Raw genomic sequence first — 19,938 nt, forward strand, 5'->3', positions numbered from 1 at the left:
AAATTTTCTGTAAGGCTCAAAAGAGAGTGGGAGCTGTGACTTCTCAGCCAACAGTGGCATCATTATTGACAAAGGCCAAATACTGCTTGTCTAAGTAGTTAGTGCGCAGGACTCCTGGGGCTCATAGGTATCTTACATAAAGGTTAAGCTCCTTTGTGGGATTTTGAGATTTGTAGGGCTGTTTGTGCTGGCAAGCTCATTTCTAGCCTCTGTATTTGAAACGTCAGTCATTGAACTTTATTAGGGTTTCTCTACATAGAGGGGACTTTACAGTGCAGCTTATCACATTTGCAGATTATCAGCAGCAAATTTTAAGACTTGTTTTGACATCCACATGTGTATTTACATAACCCTTGTAGGTAATAAACCTCAGTAGCACTGTAGAATTATCTTTCAGAGACCTGGCCTCACCTCCTTTCTTATTGTGCCCAATCCAGCCCAACCAACTGGAAGTTATTTTCGATAAAGTGTTAGAGTCCAGCGTTAGAGGAGAGTGAGCTGAACTGGATATCAGGTGACCTGCCTGGGTGGCCTAGGTGACTTTGGAGAAGCCTTCCTTTCTGGGCTTCAGGTCCCCTGCCTGTAGAATGAGCAGGTTTAGTTGGATGACCTTGGAGATCTTTTCTAGATCTGTGAAGATTCTGTGAGTCTAGTATGTGTACCGCCATTCTCAAATATGTCCTAAAGTTTTGGGGGATTATTATTTTTTTCTCCCTCTCAGGCAGATGTTTGGAGCATGGGCATTCTCTTGTATGTGCTTATGTGTGGCTTCCTACCATTCGATGATGATAATGTCATGGTTTTGTACAAGAAGATTATGGTGAGTACTCCAAGCATTAATTTCAATGTAAAAGTTTTCTATACTTCACACTAAATGCTTGTGTTTATAGAAATACAAAAACAGGCAGAAGTAATCTATGCTGTTAGAAGTCAAGATAGTAGTTATTCTCTGGAGGTGGGAAGGGACTGAGAGAGGGGCATGGGGGCTTGGGTTCTATTTCTTGGTCTGGATGCTGGCTATACTTGTGTACTCAGTTTTTGAAACTTACCAAGGTGTGCCCTTAGGAGATGCGTACTTGTCAATGTGTATGTTATATTTCTCTAATAAAAAGCTTAAGAGAAGCAAACAAATGGGGAAGTAAACATGAAAGATGATTTTCATTTTGTATCCTGAAATGATACTTTAGTCAGTTGTGGTAAATCACATTTTCCTATGGTAAAATAAGAGAAACTTTCTTTTTGAGGGTAAAATTTGGTTTTAAGGTATAATAAAACCATTATAAGCTTCGTTAAAATCCTGTATGTCACAGAGCTAGAAAGTGGATTTGTGGTTGCGGGCTGGGGGTGGGCGGCAGCAGGAGCGACTGCTTGTGGGTACGGATTTCTGGGTGCGGTGATGAAAACATTCTAGAATAAGATAGCGACAATGGTTGCCCAGCTTTGCAAATGTACTAAAAACACTGTCTTGTACACGTTAAAAGGGTGAACTTTATGTTGCGTGAATTGTGTCATTCAATTGAAAAAACACAAAGCAATATAGAGCAAGGAAATGAGTAAAATTCTTTTTTTAAAAAAAATTTATTTCTTCTTCAAGTAGAGTAAAATTATTTTTAAAGAGTTAATATTCAAAGCAAGCTAGCAGTAGAATAGGCAAAGATGAAGCAAGAGCGCCATATTGTGTCTGCAGCAAACCAGGCTCCGACCAGCAGAGCAGCTTCTCTGAGTGCGGCTTGAATTCAGTTCTGTTTAACGAGTGTCTCCTAAAGGTCTTCTTTGTGTGAGATACTGAAAGGCATGAGCAAAGATCTATGGAAACCAATTGTTGTCCACCAGGGCCTGCTTTCTTGTTGGAGACAGATCCAAGGCTATTGGTTTCCAAAGGGCAAAGGGCTAGGGATGCCCTATTATAACAGGTATAAATGAAGGTCGTACAGGAGTCGGCATGGGGTTTAGGAGGAAGTGAGGTTTGAGCAGGCTGTAAAACAAGGGTAGAAGTGCTTCAGAAAGGGATGTGGGAGGGAGCGTGCCTGGTAGACTGTGTGAGCAGAGGCATAAGATGGGAGAAGCATGAGGAGAAATGCTAAGAAGTTTTCTATGACTGGACCATTGGGTCTATAACACACTTTAGGTAGGGACCAATTCTCATTTCTGGAAAGTTGCACAGAGTTGAAAGTGGTAGTTTCCAGTGACCCAGTGCCTGCCTGATAGAAGTCTAAGGGCACTATGTTCAATCTTCAGCTTTTAACATTTATTTGGCTTAGTAGCTTTTTCTGTAGCTCACCTTGGGAATTGCATTGAGAAATTTTGCCTAATATTCATGTAACCACCATCATAGTCAGAAGTGTTAACCTAAAAATAAAAGGCCAAAGTGAAAGGTAACAATCATTATTTGAGGTCACAAAAGAATACCTATTTGGGAAGCACTGATTCAGGCAGAAACCCCAATGGTGTTCTGATTAGGAGACCAAGGCAGGGGGATTCCTTAGAAAGGGAAGGGATATTGCATCAATAGAAGGAAGGCATTTCTATTGATGCAGATAAGCTAACACCGTGACACTGATCCTAAACAGTGCTTTTAATTCTAAGTTGGTAGTCGTCAGTCCAGTTGTCATGTTTCATGTTACACTTGCAAATAGAACTAACACGATTTGCTCATGGATGGGATGAGGGGAGTAACCTGAGCAACTAGAAATTTGGAGCTGCTACCAACTGAGATGGAAAAGAGAGGAGGGAGGGAGAGCAGGGACGGTCTGGAATTCAGTTTTGGACGTACAGAATGTGCCCATTTCATCTAATTTTTCAAATTTATGAGCATTTATATTTATCTACCCGGTGACAAAGTGTGTATCAGATTTTTATGTACTTTTTTCAGATTAGTGAATGTATACGTATGTAAGGGATCATGTATTTTACCTCTTTATGCCACCCCCTTCCCAGTTTTTTCGTAGAGATGATAGCATATGACAAACACTGTTCTGCATCTTGTTTTATCACCTTAACAGTATGTCTTGGAGGTCATGCCATTTCATACACAGTAGAACCTCTTCTTTCTTTTTGATGACTTCACAGAATTGCCGTGTGTACACACACCTTACTTTAACTGATCCTAGGTTATTGGACATTTAAGTAATTTTCAGGTTGGCATTTTGTACATTGTGAATACATCTGTAAGAAAATTCCTAGAGAAGAATTACGGGTCAAAGGGTATGTGAATTGGTAATTTTGGTATTGCCAGATTGCTTTCCAGGGAAGTTCCATCAGCTTATAAAACTACCAGCAATAGCATGAAAATACCTATTTTTCTATATCCCTTCAGTACAGTGTATCACTTTTTCTTATTTTTATGATTAAGATATTTTTTGCTATGTGGGAATTTTTTATTTAGTCACATTTATCAGCCTCACGTTATCATATTTGGAAAGGCTTTCTACTTTGAATTAGGGATGTCCAACTCAGCCCACATGTGGCCCGGGGTGGCTATGAATGCGGCCCAACACAAAATCGTACATTTAACCTAAAACCTTTTTTTGTTGTTGCTCATTGGTTTTTGTTAGTGTTTGTGTATTTAATGTAGGGCCCAAGGCAACTCTTTTTCCAGTGTGGCCCAGAGATGCCAAAAGGTTGGACACCCCTGTTTTCTTCTAGTACTTTTATGGTTTCTTTTTTTTTAATGTTTAAATATTCAGTTCACCTGGAATTTGCTTTGATGTGGTTACTTGACTTTAAACATCACTAAAGAAGTTGTAGAGATTTGTTTTCATATATTCTGGATTCTAGATTTTAAAAATCCTGTAGTTGTGAGGGTAATACAGCCATATATGTGAATACTTTGGCTTGATTTTCATTGTTAATAATGTTCATAAGTCTGTATTTCAAATAGTCTTGCTAATTTCAATTCTGAGACAACTCTGATTATGTCTTTTTTTAACCTGGTGTTTTGGATAATGGGCTCACACTGAAAGGAGAAGTGTCAGCTCTTTTTTGTTTGTTATGGTTGTATTTATAGTCTCATCCCTAAGCTATGGCTTCTTTGCGAGAATTTCCTTAAAACCACTTGGCTATTTTGTGAGGATTTCGTTCTGCTAAATCAGATGCTATAATCTGCAAGTCCATTTAGCTGGGCTCTGTAAGCACAGTGCTTCACATTACACAGAGAGTGGTCTCTCGTGCGTCACCGCCCCAGTTGAGGAAGAATCACCTCGTACAGGTTGTGTGGGGACTAGTGAGGGTGCCAGTGCCAATCCCTGTGCTAAATGTTAATAAAGCTTAATTTCTGTCTGATTTTTTAGGTAGAAAATGAACATAAGTTGAAGCCTAATACTTTTTTCACCACACCTGAGAATATCTTCTTACATGCCTGCTGGGGTGCATATGCACCGCCATAGAAGACCACCAGTCAGGAAGAATAAATGGTCAACATCAACTCTACCTGTTCTTTAGGTAGCCCCTCAGTTAATGTAGCCTCTCTCAGCCAAGTTATTATTATTTTTTAAAATTTTACATTTTAAAAAAGATTTTATTTATTTATTTTTAGAGAGGAGAAGGGAGGGAGAAAGAGAGAAAGAGAAACACCAGTGTGTGGTTGCCTCTCGCATGGCCCCCCTGCCGGGAACCTGGCCGGCAACTCAGGCATGTGCCCTGACTGGGAATCAAACCTGCGACCTTTTGGTTTCCAGCCCATGCTGAATCCACTGAGCTACGCCAGCCAGGGCTCTCAGCCAAGTAATTGAGTGTCAGTAAATTAGGGATTATTTTTTCTGGAAATTTCATGAAGTTGTGGCTTTGCTAAACAAGAATAAAAATGACTGTCGGTGTAACTGGACCCTTCTGTGAGCATGGCGCCTTCTAAGAGTGCTTGATTTCTTGGTTATGAGCAGTAGGGAATGGCAATAAAACCTTACTCCGTTACGGGTGACTTTAGTAATTACATCCAGGAGAAGTTTTGAATACTTGCCTTAACCACACAAAAGTTTCAATAAAGATGTTTGACTTGAGCAATCTAAGTGTCATATACCCTGTGGATATGCACCTCGTAAAAAACAAATGAAGTACTGTATAAAATCATTACCTATAAACTTTGATTTTAGAATAATTATATCTCTTCTTTATAGCACTGATTATATAGGGCTATAATCTTTGATTTGTGGTGTTAAAATGATGTAATCCATATGTAAGAAGAATACTGGGCAGGAGGGCATGCACTCAGCTCTCAAGTAATATCCAGGCATTAGGGATCAGTTAAACGGGAAGAGGTAGGTGGGCAGGGGGTGAAGGGGGCATATATTTTTGTCTTATCCTATTAGAAAGTACTAGCAGATCTGTCAAGAAGTTATTCCTACCAACCCTGCCTCTTGAGTGAGGAGCATAATGCACAATTCTATAGATGTGCAAATGGCTAGGCAGTTTAACTTACTCCTTTCCGGACTGCTGAAGGCAAGGAAAGGTTAGGTAAGTCTTCTTCAGTCAGTCTTCTTGGGTGGGGGATACAGAGCAGAGGCCAAATGAGGCCCCAAACCTGTTTGCTTAGATAAAATGTTATTGGAACACAGCCACACCTATTTGCTCATGTATTCTTCTGGCTGCCTTTGCAGAGCAGTGATGGAGCTGAGCATTTGTGACAGAGACGGCATGCCCACAGAACCAAAAGTGCTCACTGTTTGTTCTTTTACCGAAAATGTTTGCAGACTCCCTGCTGTAGAGTTAGTGATCCGTAGTAGAACGATCATCCCCAGGGCTCACCTGCTTTCTTCCTAGAACATCGGCCTGAATCACCCAGCCTCGTAGTTTATCAAGAAACTGACATTTGCTTATTTGTGTTTATAATGAAAAACAAAGTGGATATGGTAAGAAGTTAAAACAGGACTAAGGAGTTTACAATTAAAAAAAAAAGCTTCCTGCCCATCTAACCTTCTGGTTTCTTTCCATAGAAGTAACTATTTAGAAATTTATAATATATATTTGTGGGAATTATCTATGCGTACATAAACCTTTATGTGTATGTGTCCTCTGGACTTTAATAATCCACAGTTAATGGACTTTGATCCCTCCTCCTTTTCAAACCAACTGCTTTGCTTTGAAATTGTGTCATATTCATACACAGCAGCGTGTACAGGTTTTTTCATTATTTTTTAATGGTTGCATGGTATTTATTGTGAAATTTCCTTTAAGTGTGCATTTGTCATTTAAAAAATTCTAATTATTCAAGTAATGCATAAAAAATTCTTTATATAATAATTAAAACATTACAGATAACTCAACTTCTCTTGACCTCTCTTTCAGTGTCTGTTCTCTACCCTGCAACCTTCACATCGGTAACTACTGTTATCACCTTGGTTCTTGCATATCTTTTATTTGTATTTGAAGTATTTTGTATTTTTCTCTGAAGTGGTTTCATGCTAACATTATTTAGTATCTTTCTTTACTCAACAATATGTGCCATGTTACATGTGACACTGACTCCTTTCTATAAATAGTGTATCTAGCTCTTCTCTTGTTGAACATTTCGGTTATTGTCTACTTTTCCCACTAGTATTGGTGGTGCTCAGTGAGCATCCTTGTACATACCTCCTTGGACATATGGACTGAAGAGTAGAATTGCTGCGTCATAGGGTACAGCAGTTGAAAAATGAACAGACATTGTCAAATTGTGCTCCAGCATTTTCTCCCCAAATTATTTCACCAGCAGAAGTACATGAGAGTGCCTGTTTCCCCACTCTCTCTAATATTGTCACTTATCAAAAGTTTGGATATTGATCAACTGAATGGATGAAAATGGCATCTGATGTTTTATTCATGTGCCAGATTATTAGAGATTTTGAATTCATTTTAAATGCATGTATACTTCCCCTGTGAACTGCATTTTCATGGCATTTGCTCATTTTTCTTTAAAGTTGTTGATCATTTTCTTATTAAATTATAAGAATCCACAATAAGGAATAATAATAATTGCTCTCATTTATTGCGTGTGACTATGTGCCAGGTATTTTTATATGAATGTTGATCAGCTCATTTAACCCTCACAATAAATAGTGCGATGAGGTAGGTGCTGTTATCATACCTTTTTTCAACATGAGGAGAGTGAAGCAGAGAGAGGGATGTAATTTGGCTAAAGTTGTCCAGATCATTGTCAGAGTTGGAATGTGAACTCGGACGGTCTGGACGGGGTCTATGTTCCTCACTGCTGTGCCGTAGAGTGTCCCAAGGAAATTAACAGCTTGTTCTGTGTGTTACAATCCATATACTTAAAATTTTCCCCATGTCTTTTTCAAGGACTTTTACATTTTTTAAATACTAATTCTGTGATTTACCAGGAATTAATGTTGGTGTAAGATAGAAACACAAGTTTTTCTTTTCCAATAAAATTTTTATTTAAAAAGACGGTAGTTTTAGATTTATAGGAAAGTTGCAAGGATAATAGAGTCCCTATTGATCTCTTACCTAGTTTTCCTTGTTATTAACATCTTACATCCATCACAACTGAGGAACCGGCATTGGTACATTGCTACTGAGTAAACTGTACTTCATTCAGATTTCATTAGTTTTCCCCTAATGTTCTTTTTCTATTCTAGGATTCTTCCAGGATGCCATGTTATATTTAGTTGTCATATCATCTTAGCCTTTCCTGATCTGTGATAGTTCTAGGGATCTAGTGTTATTTTTAATAAATAGCTAGTTTATTTATTTATCATCTTGTCTTACTGTATTTTTCTATTACCATTTATGCCACTTATCACCTCTTCCACCTCTCCCTACCCCCGACCTCGCAGTCATCACAGTGCCGTCCGTGTCCATGAATTCTTTTTCTTTTTTGGCTCCACCCCGCCACCCTTGCTGCCAGCACTGTCATCTGTCTCTGTCTCTGAGTCTCTCTGTTTTGCTGGTTAGTTCGGTTTGTTCATTAGATTCCACGTGTGAGTGAGATCATAGGGTATTTGTTTTTCTATGACAGGCTTATTTCACTTAGCGTGATGTTCTCCAGGTCCATTCATGCTATTGCAAAGGGTAGATTTTCCTTTTTTATAGCTGAGTAGTATTCCATTGTATAAATGCACCATAGGTCTTTTATCCTGGTTATTTGTTTTAAAATATAATTGCTTGTCCCACCACTTTTCAATAATTCATCATTTTTCTATTGATTTGGAATGATAGTTTCATTAGATAGTAAATCCTGGCATTTACATATTTTTCTGAGCTGTTTATTTCATTGCATTTATCTTTTTGTCTGCTCTTGTCTTAACTGTAATTATTTCAACTACTGTGTTTTTAGACTACCATTTATTTCATGTCTAGTAGAATTAGCACCCTCTCTTTATTTTATTTTTCCTCTGAAATTTTCCTGGCTATTCTGCTATGACTTTCTCCCCATGGTGTATTTTTAAATGGAATGTTTACAAGTTAATGGATTCATACTTTGATGGAATAAAGTCTATTTAGTTTTTGAAAGGGATGATTTGGTAACATAACCATGGTGTTAATAATGGTGAATGAATGTGCAGGATTGGAGAGCTGGCCTTAGGTGTTCTCTTGGGTTGTATGAAATTCTAATCTAAAAGGTCTGTATTCTCACAGCATAGAAACACGATTTTGTTTACTGTTTGATCACCTTTTTATTTCATAGTATTTTGTGTGCTTGTGAGTCTTATTAATGCTTTCTTTTTCTTTGGGAAAGCATTGTTGTTAAATTGTAGTACATCTTTGTAGTAGACGATTCTACAGCCATAAAAATGAATGAGGAAGCTCTTTAAATACTGATATGAAATGATATTTGAGAGACAATGTTAAGGGAAAAGACCAAGGTATAGAACAGTAAGCGTAGTGCTGTAGAAATGGAGGGGGAGGTATATTCACATCAGTTGCTGTTCTTACTGGAGAGGATTATTGGGAAGGAGCACTGGAAGGGTGACTTTTCTTTTTTTCTAACTGAACTTATTGGGGTGACATTAGTTAATAAAAGTATATAGGCTTCAGGGGTAGGGTGACTTTTATTCTGTGCTCTTTTAATGATTAATGTATTGTTTCATCTATACAAGGTAAATGTACCAACCTGCAAACTTCAGTATTCTCCACTTTTATTGTTTATTTGAGTGCAGTATAGTGGATCCTGTATTAATGCATTGAGGGAGGAGAATTACTTCCAGATAATATGGAAGTGTCATATCCCAACAGTAGATATTTGATTTTTTTGGTAAATCAAAAATATTTCTGCAGTGGGATGAATAGGTACAAAATGTCTAATTCTTGTTCAGTAGAGACTTAGCCTTCTTAATTAATATTATGTACTGATACTTTATATTCTTTGTTTCTCCTCTGAATTTCATTTTTTAGTTTTTCATGTGTTTGCAAGTTGAAAATTGATTCAAATTAGGACTTTTATGCATTATTGTGGAATTTAATTTCACACGTTATAGATTTTGAAATTTATTGTAATCTTGGCTCAGAACTATTGTTCCGAGTCACAGTGTAATAGTCTGCTGGTTGAATCTAATTAAGGTGTTGTATCACTTGCATGCAGTATGTATTTTTGCCTAGAATGTTCTGAAATTTTTCACTTGGAAATAATACTTTGGTCCATTCTTGGTTTGCTTGAAGAGCCCAGTGACATCTGACGCACTGGATGTGACTGTTGTTTAGGAGGCCGACTTTGTGTGTACTTTGCATTTGTTGACTATTTTAACTAAAATGCTCAACTGCAGTTTCCAGCATGATCGCTAATAGGTTGAGTGTTAATCTTATTAATGTCAGCTGCATTCACTTGCCGTCCCTGCATTCAAAGACAAGCATGACTGTGCTCTAGTTCTGGGTACACAAATATTAGGGAAGTCTAAATAATTTAGTAAATGAAAGTTGAATAGCTTGAAAGTAAAATAGCTTTCTAACAAGTATAATTTATAATCTTAAAGAAAATGAGCAAATTATCTCTTAATGAGATTATATTTTACAATTATAGAGCTGGCTACAGTGCTGCGATTATGTGTTTGGAACAATTGCCTGCCTTACTTAGCTCCCTGTGAAAAATGAACAATTTCAAGCCTGTTAGGATTCCCAGAATTATTTCCTTAGCCCACGGATATTTTTTTCCTCTCCTCCTTGGTGTCTCCCTCTCTTACCCGTTTCTTGCCCTCTTTTGCAAGGCAGTTGTCCCTTAAATAAACAAGAGGTCTTCCGAGACTGAGCTTACACCAGGGCTAAGGGGCACGTATTCCTCATTGTCACAGGGCCTTTAAAAAATTTTCCATCACCATTTATACCCCTAATACCCTCTTCCTGTACGTTCACCCACCCCCTGTCACCCCCACAGTCACCACACTGTTATCCGTGTCCAGGAGTGTTCTCTCTCTGTCTGTCTCTCTGTTTGTCACAGGGCCATTTGTACAGCTGCTTTTCCCAAGCAGACTTGTTCCTCTCAAGGCTTTTTCTGTCTGAACCCTAGATACATACTTTTATTATTTAAATAAGGAGCCTTTCTCTCTGCGTACTTCTTGGCTTCCTTAGGCCTTTCAGCACAGTACCGTAGAAAAAGTACCTCTCCCTCTAGTCCTGTCTCTACCCATTTTGCTCTGTGACACTGTTTCTCAGCTTTGGCACTGTTAGCATTTTTGAACTAGATAATTCTTTGTTGTGGGAGCTGTCCTGTGCACAGTGGGATGTTTAGCAGCAATTCTAGCCTCTGCCCCCTCTGCCCATAGTAGCCACCAAGTCATGACAATGAAAAATGTCTCCAGACACTGCCTCAGGTCCCCTGGAGGATAAAACGACCCCCAGTTGAGTACTGTTCCATTATAATATTGAGCAAGCATTTGATTTCCCTGAGATCTAGTTTCCTCATCTGTGTAATGTGGTTAATAATCCCTGCCTACTGCACAGGATAAAGATGTTTATACATATGCCCTGTGTGTTTTAAGCGCTGTGTACAAATAAGGTGTTGGATTAAGCCTGGCAGCAGAACTCAGCTCTGTACTTTATTCCTGCTGGTATTTCAGTGCAGAGAATGCAGCTGAGAAGGTGGGTCATGGTGCCGGGCCACAGGCCTTATGCCTTGTGGAAGGTACTCTCCAGAGTTGTCCAAACAGGGAAGTGGGTGGACACAGTTCAGGAGGCGATGGGGCGGGACATGACTAGTTTATGTGCTTCTTGCCAGGTAGTCCTGAGGTCCTGAGGCAGCTGCAGTGAGGCAAAGCTCCATTAGGAGGACATGTGGCATTCCTCAGAATGACTGGCCTTTTTTTTTTTTTCCACTGTACTGATTATTTTGTGTCCTGGCATGGCTTTTGGTCAACATGCCCATCTTTAGTCTATGGCTTTTTGAGTATCCCTACTGCTCTCTCCTGTTTATTTCAGATTGAACGAACATTTATTGTCTCTTATGTGCAAGGCGTTGTGCTGAGTGCTTTCACATACATTCTCTTTTGTTTCTTTTGTAAACCTGTAAGTGACATTACTTGTTTTACAGGTGGTACAGCAGCAGTAATAGTAATAGATGCTGTAGTAGTAGTAGAAGCTAACATCAAGTTCTTAGCCCAGCACTGTGATCCACCCCAACCCAGTGTGATCTCATCTTAACTTGATTGCATCTGAAAAGACCCTATTTCCAAATAAGAGTGCCTTCGTGGGTTCTGGGTGGGCATGAATTTGGGAGGTGGAGGGGGCGCCATTCAACCCAGTGTAAGTTGTACCTGGAGAGGAAGCAGCAAATGGCTCTTCGTGCAGTCAGCATGAAGGAAGACCTGTTGGAGTAGGTGGGGTTTCTGACAGAGGACACTCTAGGAGCAGGTTGTGATTGGAGATTCGGGAAGGTCATTAGCATATGGTCAGTGTAACAGGTAGGAGAGTCCTGACCCCAGGCTGGTCTCTACTTTCCCTGGCACCCTGGCAAGAGCAAGGCAAAATCTTTGAGGTGTCAGACAAATGGTCAGTTTGCCAAGAAAAAAGCAAGTCAGGTACTCAGGTTTTGAACAATGAGAAGCCTTGGTCTCAGGAATAAGGAAAAGTTCAGATAGCAGAGTGGGACCGATTGGGTCAGGACCCGGGTTAGCATCTAAAAATCCCCCTTCCTGGGGATAGGCCTGGAGCCTCTCAACTTGGGGTTCAGTTGGCCATGGATGAGGGAGCGTAAGGAGAAATGAGTAAGAGGCTTCATTATTATAATTCAGAAACAAACTTCGTCAGTTTCTGATACCGGCAAGTGTTGAGGTGCCCTGGCAAGGTGTACATGCAAGTGGGTTTTCTGGGTAATAGCGGGTGCTTTAGGCAAAAGAGAAGGGACATTTTAATAATGAATGCCATTTATAAAAGGAAAGCTCTCATGCTTCCCAGGAAACTCTTTGTGGGTCAGCCTGTCTGCTCTCATCAGAGAGGTTGAGTCAGGGTTTGAGCTGTTTTGACATTAGCACCTTCTCTTTAAATTTATTGCTTGAGCCCTGGCTGGTGTAGCTCAGTGGATTGAGTACGGGCCTGTGAACCAGAGGATCGAGGTTCGATTCCCATTTGGGGCATATGCCTGGGTTGCAGGCCAGGTCCCAGCAGGGGATCCACGAGAGGCAACCATACATTGATGTTCTCTCCCTCTCTCCTTCTATTCCCTTCTAAAGATAAATAAATAAAATCTTTAAAAAATTTATTTGATCAATAAAGCTTCTTTGAAACTTTGATTATTTTTTGACATAATCAAAATCCATACCTGTCTGTCTCATCCCTCACCTTTAAGCTGGACTGATTTCTGGTAAGACTTATGCTTTAGACAGTTCATAAGAGCAGAGAACCCCAATGCCAGGGCTAGTCAATGGCTCCTCCACCTGCACGCCTCCACCCTTCTAGCCTCGTTCCATTACTATTGTCCTGTGTGTGTCTGTGCTCGCCATGTGTCCCTGGGCCTCGTTAGGTTTCTCACCCGTATTTACCAGTTAATTTTGTAGTTGATTAGTTTTGGGGACCCTCCGAAGTTGCCATATCAGACTATGTTCCTTAGTTCCCAAAATTACCATAGACCATTCTGTGCTGGACGTTACTATTCATAAAGTTTTGCATACCAAAGTATTTGCTGAGTATAAATTGCTAGAAGTGAAATTGCTGGGTGGAAGATATGCAATTTTAAATGTTTTTTATACATATGCATTTCCAAATTACTCTTCATAAAAGTTTATACTCTCCAGTTGTGTATATAGCACTCTTGTCCTTGAACTCTTACTACTAGTGATTTTTTTAGAGAGATTTTATTTATTTACTTTTTAGAGAAGGGAAGGGAGGAAGAGGGAAAGAAACATCAATGTGTAGTTGCCCCATTGGGGACCTGGCCTGCAACCCCAGGCATGTGTCCGAGACTGGAAATTGAACAGGCGACCCTTTGGTTCTCAGGCTGGCACTCAATCCACTGAGCCATGCCAGCCAGGGCAATAGTGATTATTTTAAAGTTTGTCAGTTTGATAGGCAACAGATAGTATCATATTTTTATTTAAATCAGTTACTTCTTAATTACTAGATTTAACATTTGCATGTTTATTGGCCATTGAAAGTTCTTGGTTTTGGCATTACCTTTGACTATTTGCCCATTTTCTTTTGGAATGTATGCTTTTTAAAAAACCCCATCTTTTCACTTATTAAACAAATATTAATTGAGCATCTTTTATATGCTAGGGCCAGACATAGTATAGGTAAACAGCACAGACAAAATCCCTGTGATTAAGAAGCTTATATTCTAATGTAGTGAGGCAGGAAATAAATAAATATGTCACTTGACAAGTGGGGATGGGACTATAAAGAAAAGTAGGCATGGAATGATGGGGTAGTGGAGGAGATGCTGTTTGTAAAGGTGGCCAGGGGAGGCCTCACTGATGCCACTGGTATTTACCTACAAATCCAAAGATTAAGGCACAAGCACTGGTGACATTTGGGGAAAGCTTTGTAGGTGGAAGGAACAGAGTGCGAAGGCCCTAAGGCAGGACTGTGACTTGTTTTTGACTTGTGTTTGAAGTAGGTTTAATCTGGGTGGAGCTGGGGCTGTATGGGAGAGTCTGGAGGTGAACCGGAGAGGTAGCAAGGAGCAGGCTAGATGTGGGGATTCAGACCAGGCAGGGCCTTAGAGCCAGGGTAAGGAATTTAGAGTTCATTGGGAGCGAGATGGGGAGCCATTGGAGAGTTTCAGGTATTGAAGTGACATGACCAGGTTCCCCCCTCCTTTTTTAAAAAAAAGATCTAATTGGCTTTAAGCAATTCATGGATCGGGCAGTGTCCCATCTAGCAGCTGGAAAGGTGATCTCAGGCCAGATGTTTAAAGAACATTGGTGGTGGTAAGTGGAGAGCAGGTTGCGGGGACAGTGGTGGAATCAGGAAGACCAGTTCGGAGCTTCCTGCCGTGTGCCACATGAGAGAGTTCAGTGATGTGGAGGCAGTGACAGGTGAATCTGAACGTATTTTGAGTGTAGAACCAATAGATTTTGCTGATGAATTGGGTGTGGAGTGTGAGAGAAAGAGGAGCTGAAGATGACTCCAAGGTGTTGGGTCTGAGCAACTGATAATGAATGCAGTTGCCATTTGCTGAGATGGGGGAGGAAATGTGGGAAGAACGGGTTTGGTGCTAGTAAAATCTTAATGATTTGTGAGAGTATTTTATGTAATGAAATGTAGTAATCTTTTATCATTTAGGTAGAAATGTTTTTTTTCTCCTTAATTTGCTGATCATTAACCTTGTTAGTGATGGGTTTTGCTGTACAGAAATGCCAGCTTTTTATTTTGTTATCTGTTAGACTTCATAGTTTTTGGTTTTGCTGTCATGTCTGGAAAGCTTCTAAAAATAATCACCCCAGCTTTCTTTAGGTACTCTTATGGTTTTGTATTTGCATTTAACTCTTTAATCTGGGTGGAATTAATTTTGGTGTACACTGTGAATTAGAATTCAATCTTAATTTTTCTCAAATAATTAACCTGTTATCTTGACATCATTAAACAATTTGTTCTCTGCTAAGAGGAATAAATGATTGTATCATTTCCTCTGAATCAGAAACAGGGGTGTGTGGCGGGTTGTGTAGAGGTATTTTATCATGTGTTGGTGTTTAGCAAGTCCCTGGTCTTATTTTGAGTTCGTGACATGGTGATTATAGTTACTGAGTATCCCGTCCCCGAAAGAGGTGCTGGCCTTGGAAGGTGGCTCCAGTGGTTTCCCGCAGTGACTCCGAATTCTGCCTTGTGGGTGACATGTGGCCTCTTCTTAACCACAGCCTATGTTCTGTCACCAAATATGCTTCTCTGCTACCTTATTTTGTCAGTTGATAATCGTTCCAAGATTATAAACTAAAATTTGCTTCAATCATACAAAATTGATTACATTGCATCTTGCAGATTCCAAAGCCCTATAGCCTTCGTGTTTTCCCTTCCACAGCCTCTACTCCAGTCCTCTGCTGTGTGGGTCGTTTAGAGGTGGTAATAGAATTTAATGAACCGGATTTTTTTCTTTAAGGCAAGAAATGGATTTCTTATGTTATTAGTAATGTTTATCAAATTTTATAGTTGGGTGAAGTCTTCAAGCTTGGAAGTAAACCTCCAGCATGTTGCTACCTTAGAAATTTGTGTCAAGGCTGATTGAACCTAACTCTTTTAAATGTTTTTTTTTTTTTAGAAAGGTAAATACGAGGTTCCTAAGTGGCTCTCTCCCAGCAGCATTCTGCTTCTTCAACAAATGCTACAGGTAAACTTTGTTACTTAGTATTTTCGAATAAGAAGACTATTGGAATTATTTGACCCAACATCAAGGAGCCTGTGATGGTACTATGTTTGGAGGACAGCACCATTAGCTATTGGCTCAAAAAATTGCATTCATTGTGTCTGCTGTGCAAATACCCTCTGCTAGATGCTTTCTTTTTTATTTTATTTTATTTTATTTTTTATTTATTTATATTTTTAATATATATATTTTATTGATTATACCATTACAATTGTTCTATTCCCCCCTTCATTCCCCTCCACCCTGCACACCCCCTCCCCCACCATTCTCCCCCCCCCTTAGTNTAGGTGACTCTCCCCCTTATCTCTTGCTGCTTCTAGGATTCTCTCCTTCATTTTAATCTTGGCTAATGTAATTATGATGTGCCTTGGTGTGTTCCTTCTTGGGTCCACCTTCTTTGGGACTCTCTGAGCTTCCTGGATTTCCTGGAAGTCTATTTCCTTTTCCAGACTGGGGAAGTTCTCCTTTATTATTTGTTCAAATACGTTTTCCACTCATGGCTGTTTCTTTCCCCCTTCTGGTACCCCTATAATTCGGATGTTGGAACATTTAAAGATGTCCTGGAGGTTCCTAAGCCTCTCCTCATTTTTTTGGATTCTCGTTTCTTCATTCCTTTCTGGTTGGATGTTTCATTCTTCCTTCTGGTCCATTCCATTGATTTGAGTCCCAGTTTCCTTTCCATCACTGTTGGTTTCCTGTGCATTTCCCTTCATTTCAATTAGTTTAGCCTTCATATGTTCCTCTAATTTGTGACTGAAATCAACCAGTTCTGTGAGCGTCCTGATGACCAGTGTTTTGAACTGTGCATCTGAGAGGCTGGCTATTTCCTGGTTGCTTAGAGTTATCGGCTCTGGGGCTTTGAGTTCTTCTTGAGCCATCTTTTGGGCTGTTTGTGCCTGTTACTTAGCAGGATCGGAGCCCTAGGTGTTCACCAGAGCAGGGCAACTCAGTCGCTGGGTTGTGATGCTGTACGTGGGGGCGGGGTCAAAGAGGAGCAATGGCATCCTGTCTGCCACCTCCTGCCGCTGCGGCTGCAGCTGCCACCGTCACTGGGACCCGCGCGTTTCGTCCCACTGCACGCGAATGTGCCACTGCCATCAGCCCTCCGCCACTGGGTTTGCCTGCTGGGGCCTGAGCGGTCTGTCTCACTGTGTGAATGTGCGACCTCGGTCAGTGTGTCCCACACCCTGACTGGGTCCGTGCCTGGGTCGGGGAATCTTTCCTGCTCTGCTGCTGGCTCCGCCCCTCTTACTGGTCCCGGTTGAAAGGTTCGTTTTTGTCGGACTTCTGTATAATTCAATTTTCTGTTCTTTGGCTGTGTCTTTGTTCTCCAAACCTTTGTTATATTCAAACTTGGTTGTGGGAGAAGGCACAGCGCTTCCACCTATGCCTCCATCTTGGCGGAAGTCCTAGATGCTTTCTTAATTCTGTTGCAAATGCATTTTCTTTTAGCCTTCTATTGCCTGTCTTTGCTGATGTGGTTTCTCTTTCTTTTTCTTGGATATTGTCTATTTTTTTTAACTAGCTTTTGCTCCACAATCTTCTGCTTTCTTGCTCCAACTCTTGTACATTAGGTAGGTAGTAGATACTCAATAGATGCTTGAATGAGCTCATGTCCAATTGAGTGGGCCTTGTGATCTAGTGTAGTGGTTCTCAAACTTTAGCATGTGTTGCAATTGCCCTCTGGGCCTGTTAAAACCCAGATTTCTGAGTGCCACTCAGGGGGTGTCTGACTCAATAGATCTGGGGCCAGACTAAGAATTCGCACTTTTGACAAGCTCCCACATGGCACTGATGCTGCTGGGACCCACTTTGAGAACTACCGATTTAGTGGGATGGCCTCTGAGAGTGAAAGACGAAAATCGGGAATGCTGAGGTCTGGCATCCCCCCTGCCAATCCACATGCCTGCCGCCTACCGAGTTCTGACCTGTGAAAGGGCGATTGTGGGCCTGGCCTCACTGCTCCTCTGTGTTGTCATGAGGATAAAGTGAGATTAATAGGAAACACTTTGAGAACGCTGAGTACCTTATTAGTGCAATTTTTTTTTCATTACTATGTATTCAGAAAATCTCCCAGTAGTTCCATCTATTAAATGCCATCTCCACGTTTTATTCAACATTTGCCTCAGGCTCACCCACCTTGATTAAGTAGGGCCAGACCACCAAATCGCTATAACGAGATTGAAAGCACCTCGTCCTTTCTTCTAAATGCCAAAAAAACCTTAATCTTTGTTGATTAATTTTCCTCTCCTCACATTTGAAAATTACAAATGGAAAAGAAAGGTGCGCTTTTCAACTTGTTCTATGTGACTGTAAGCTCTTCGGGAGGTAGAGATTGCATATTCAGTGTGAATGCCCTGCATTGTGGCTGTTTGAATATTAAATTGGTGAATATTTCCTGTGAATAGGTTTTCCAGCAAAAGACTATTACATCATACAATAGATTGACTGAATTTCATGAATAATGTCCATACCAATGAAGTTCGTGTTTGTTAAACATTCATCTTCTAAGCCTATGTTGGTTGCTATAGTTTTCTTGCCTCTATCGCCTTTTTAAAAGAATTTATTCCAAGGCCATTTTAAGGTCTTTGACAGCATTTTTGTGATGATAAAGTTTACATCTGTTCTGATGAATTTTGAGTTCTCAGAAGGAAAAGAGTCGTTCTGCGTGCGTTCTTCGTTTGGAATGCTAATCTCTAGCTACTTCTCAATGGCCACTAGGTGGACCCAAAGAAACGGATTTCTGTGAAAAACCTATTGAACCATCCCTGGGTCATGCAAGATTACAACTGTCCCGTTGAGTGGCAAAGCAAGAATCCTGTAAGTAAAATGCAGTCCAGTAGAATTTTTTAAAAACTTTATGTGATCTTTGTGTGGATTCATAACCTACAATGATATCGTCTGCAACATAAAATAAAATGTACTTCACAGACTTACTTGTCAGATTGGTGTTTGGGAGACTTGCAACCTAATTATATGCCGTATTTGCCTGTTTATCTCTAGGAGAGTGGTTATTAACCCGGACTGTGCATGAGAATCACTGGGACCTTTAAAAAGAAGCGTGTGCTCCGTTCCAGAACAATTAATGGGTATTTTTAAAGCTCCCAGGTGTTTCTCCTGTGTAATCAGGCTTGTGGTCGGTGCTCTGGGAATCATGGACAGGTTACTTAACTTTGCCAAAGCTGCTTGTTCGTCTGTAAAAAGGAGGTTAAACCGGTTGTCTAATTCCCAGAGTAGTAACGAGGTTATGGTTAGGTTCCTAAACTTTCCAGTCTGGAGACTCCTTTATGCTCTTAACATTTGTTTATTGAGTCATTTAAAAGTAACAGTAGTACACTTATTACATTTTATCACAAATAAACATTTTTATGAAAAATAAATTTAGTAAGAAGAGTAGTATCGTTTTACATTTTTGCAAATTTCTTTAAAGTCTAGCTTAATAGAAGACACTGGGATCTGACCTGCATTCAGTCAATTTTGATTAAAGCATATGAAGAAAATGCAGCCTCACACAGCTACATAGTGGGAAAATGGATAAGTATTTTAATGGCTTTTCCAGACAGTTGGGCATAGTCTTTGATATTCCATTGAAACTTGACAAGTGGCAGCTTCCTAAAGGTTAGCTGCATGTGGAATCTGACACCACATCTATGAACTTTTTTATTACGTTAAAGTCCACTAGTCTGTCCATTGAATCTTTTCCCAGGTAACATTAGGTGTTGGTCATTTGGAAAATGTCTGTTCACTTATTTATGCAGATGTTCCAAATATTAACACCTTTCATTATACTATATATGTTTTAAAAACCCACATTTCTTAAAGTCACTACTGATCTCATCAGAAAGGTCTTAATTATTGGAAAACCATCAAGTTCATGGTGGCAAATGTAAGTTTCCCAAAATTCTAAGTTTTGCTTAATACTCCACATTATTGGCAACAAATGCTACCATTTGTTTTCTTTGAAGTGACAAGTTCATTTTGTTCATTTTTGAGAAACTGTTCACCAGACATCCAAGTCTAAATAAAACTAAAACTTTTTACTGCATCATCAATGATAGTCTTCATTGAAACTGGATTTTTTTAAACTGAGTGCACTGCGAAGAATACAGTATGTTCGTCAGTGGTGCCCTTGCATTGATTTTTTTACTCAGGCACCAGCAGTTTTACTCATCACTGCTTTTGTCCCATCCGTGCAAATGTTAATGTGGTGAAAAATGAAAAACTGT

At 39.9% G+C, this 19,938-nt stretch overlaps 1 protein-coding gene across 4 annotated transcripts in view; it reads left to right on the top strand.

Annotated features, from left to right (window-relative positions):
- MELK (maternal embryonic leucine zipper kinase) overlaps positions 1-19,938 on the top strand; it is a 76,228-nt gene that overhangs the window by 25,177 nt on the left and 31,113 nt on the right. For 3 of the 4 annotated variants that reach the window (XM_037036027.1, XM_037036029.1, XM_037036028.1), the window contains 3 exons: positions 722-820; positions 15,608-15,676; positions 18,434-18,532. In XM_037036027.1, the coding sequence (XP_036891922.1) occupies positions 722-820; positions 15,608-15,676; positions 18,434-18,532 (267 nt within the window). The remainder of the gene's footprint in view (positions 1-721; positions 821-15,607; positions 15,677-18,433; positions 18,533-19,938) is intronic. The other variant, XM_037036030.1, reaches the window with a different exon arrangement.

Source organism: Sturnira hondurensis, unplaced genomic scaffold (genome assembly GCF_014824575.4).
Source record: "Sturnira hondurensis isolate 20B ecotype Veracruz unplaced genomic scaffold, ASM1482457v3 Scaffold0022566, whole genome shotgun sequence".
Taxonomy (NCBI): Eukaryota; Metazoa; Chordata; class Mammalia; order Chiroptera; family Phyllostomidae; genus Sturnira; species Sturnira hondurensis.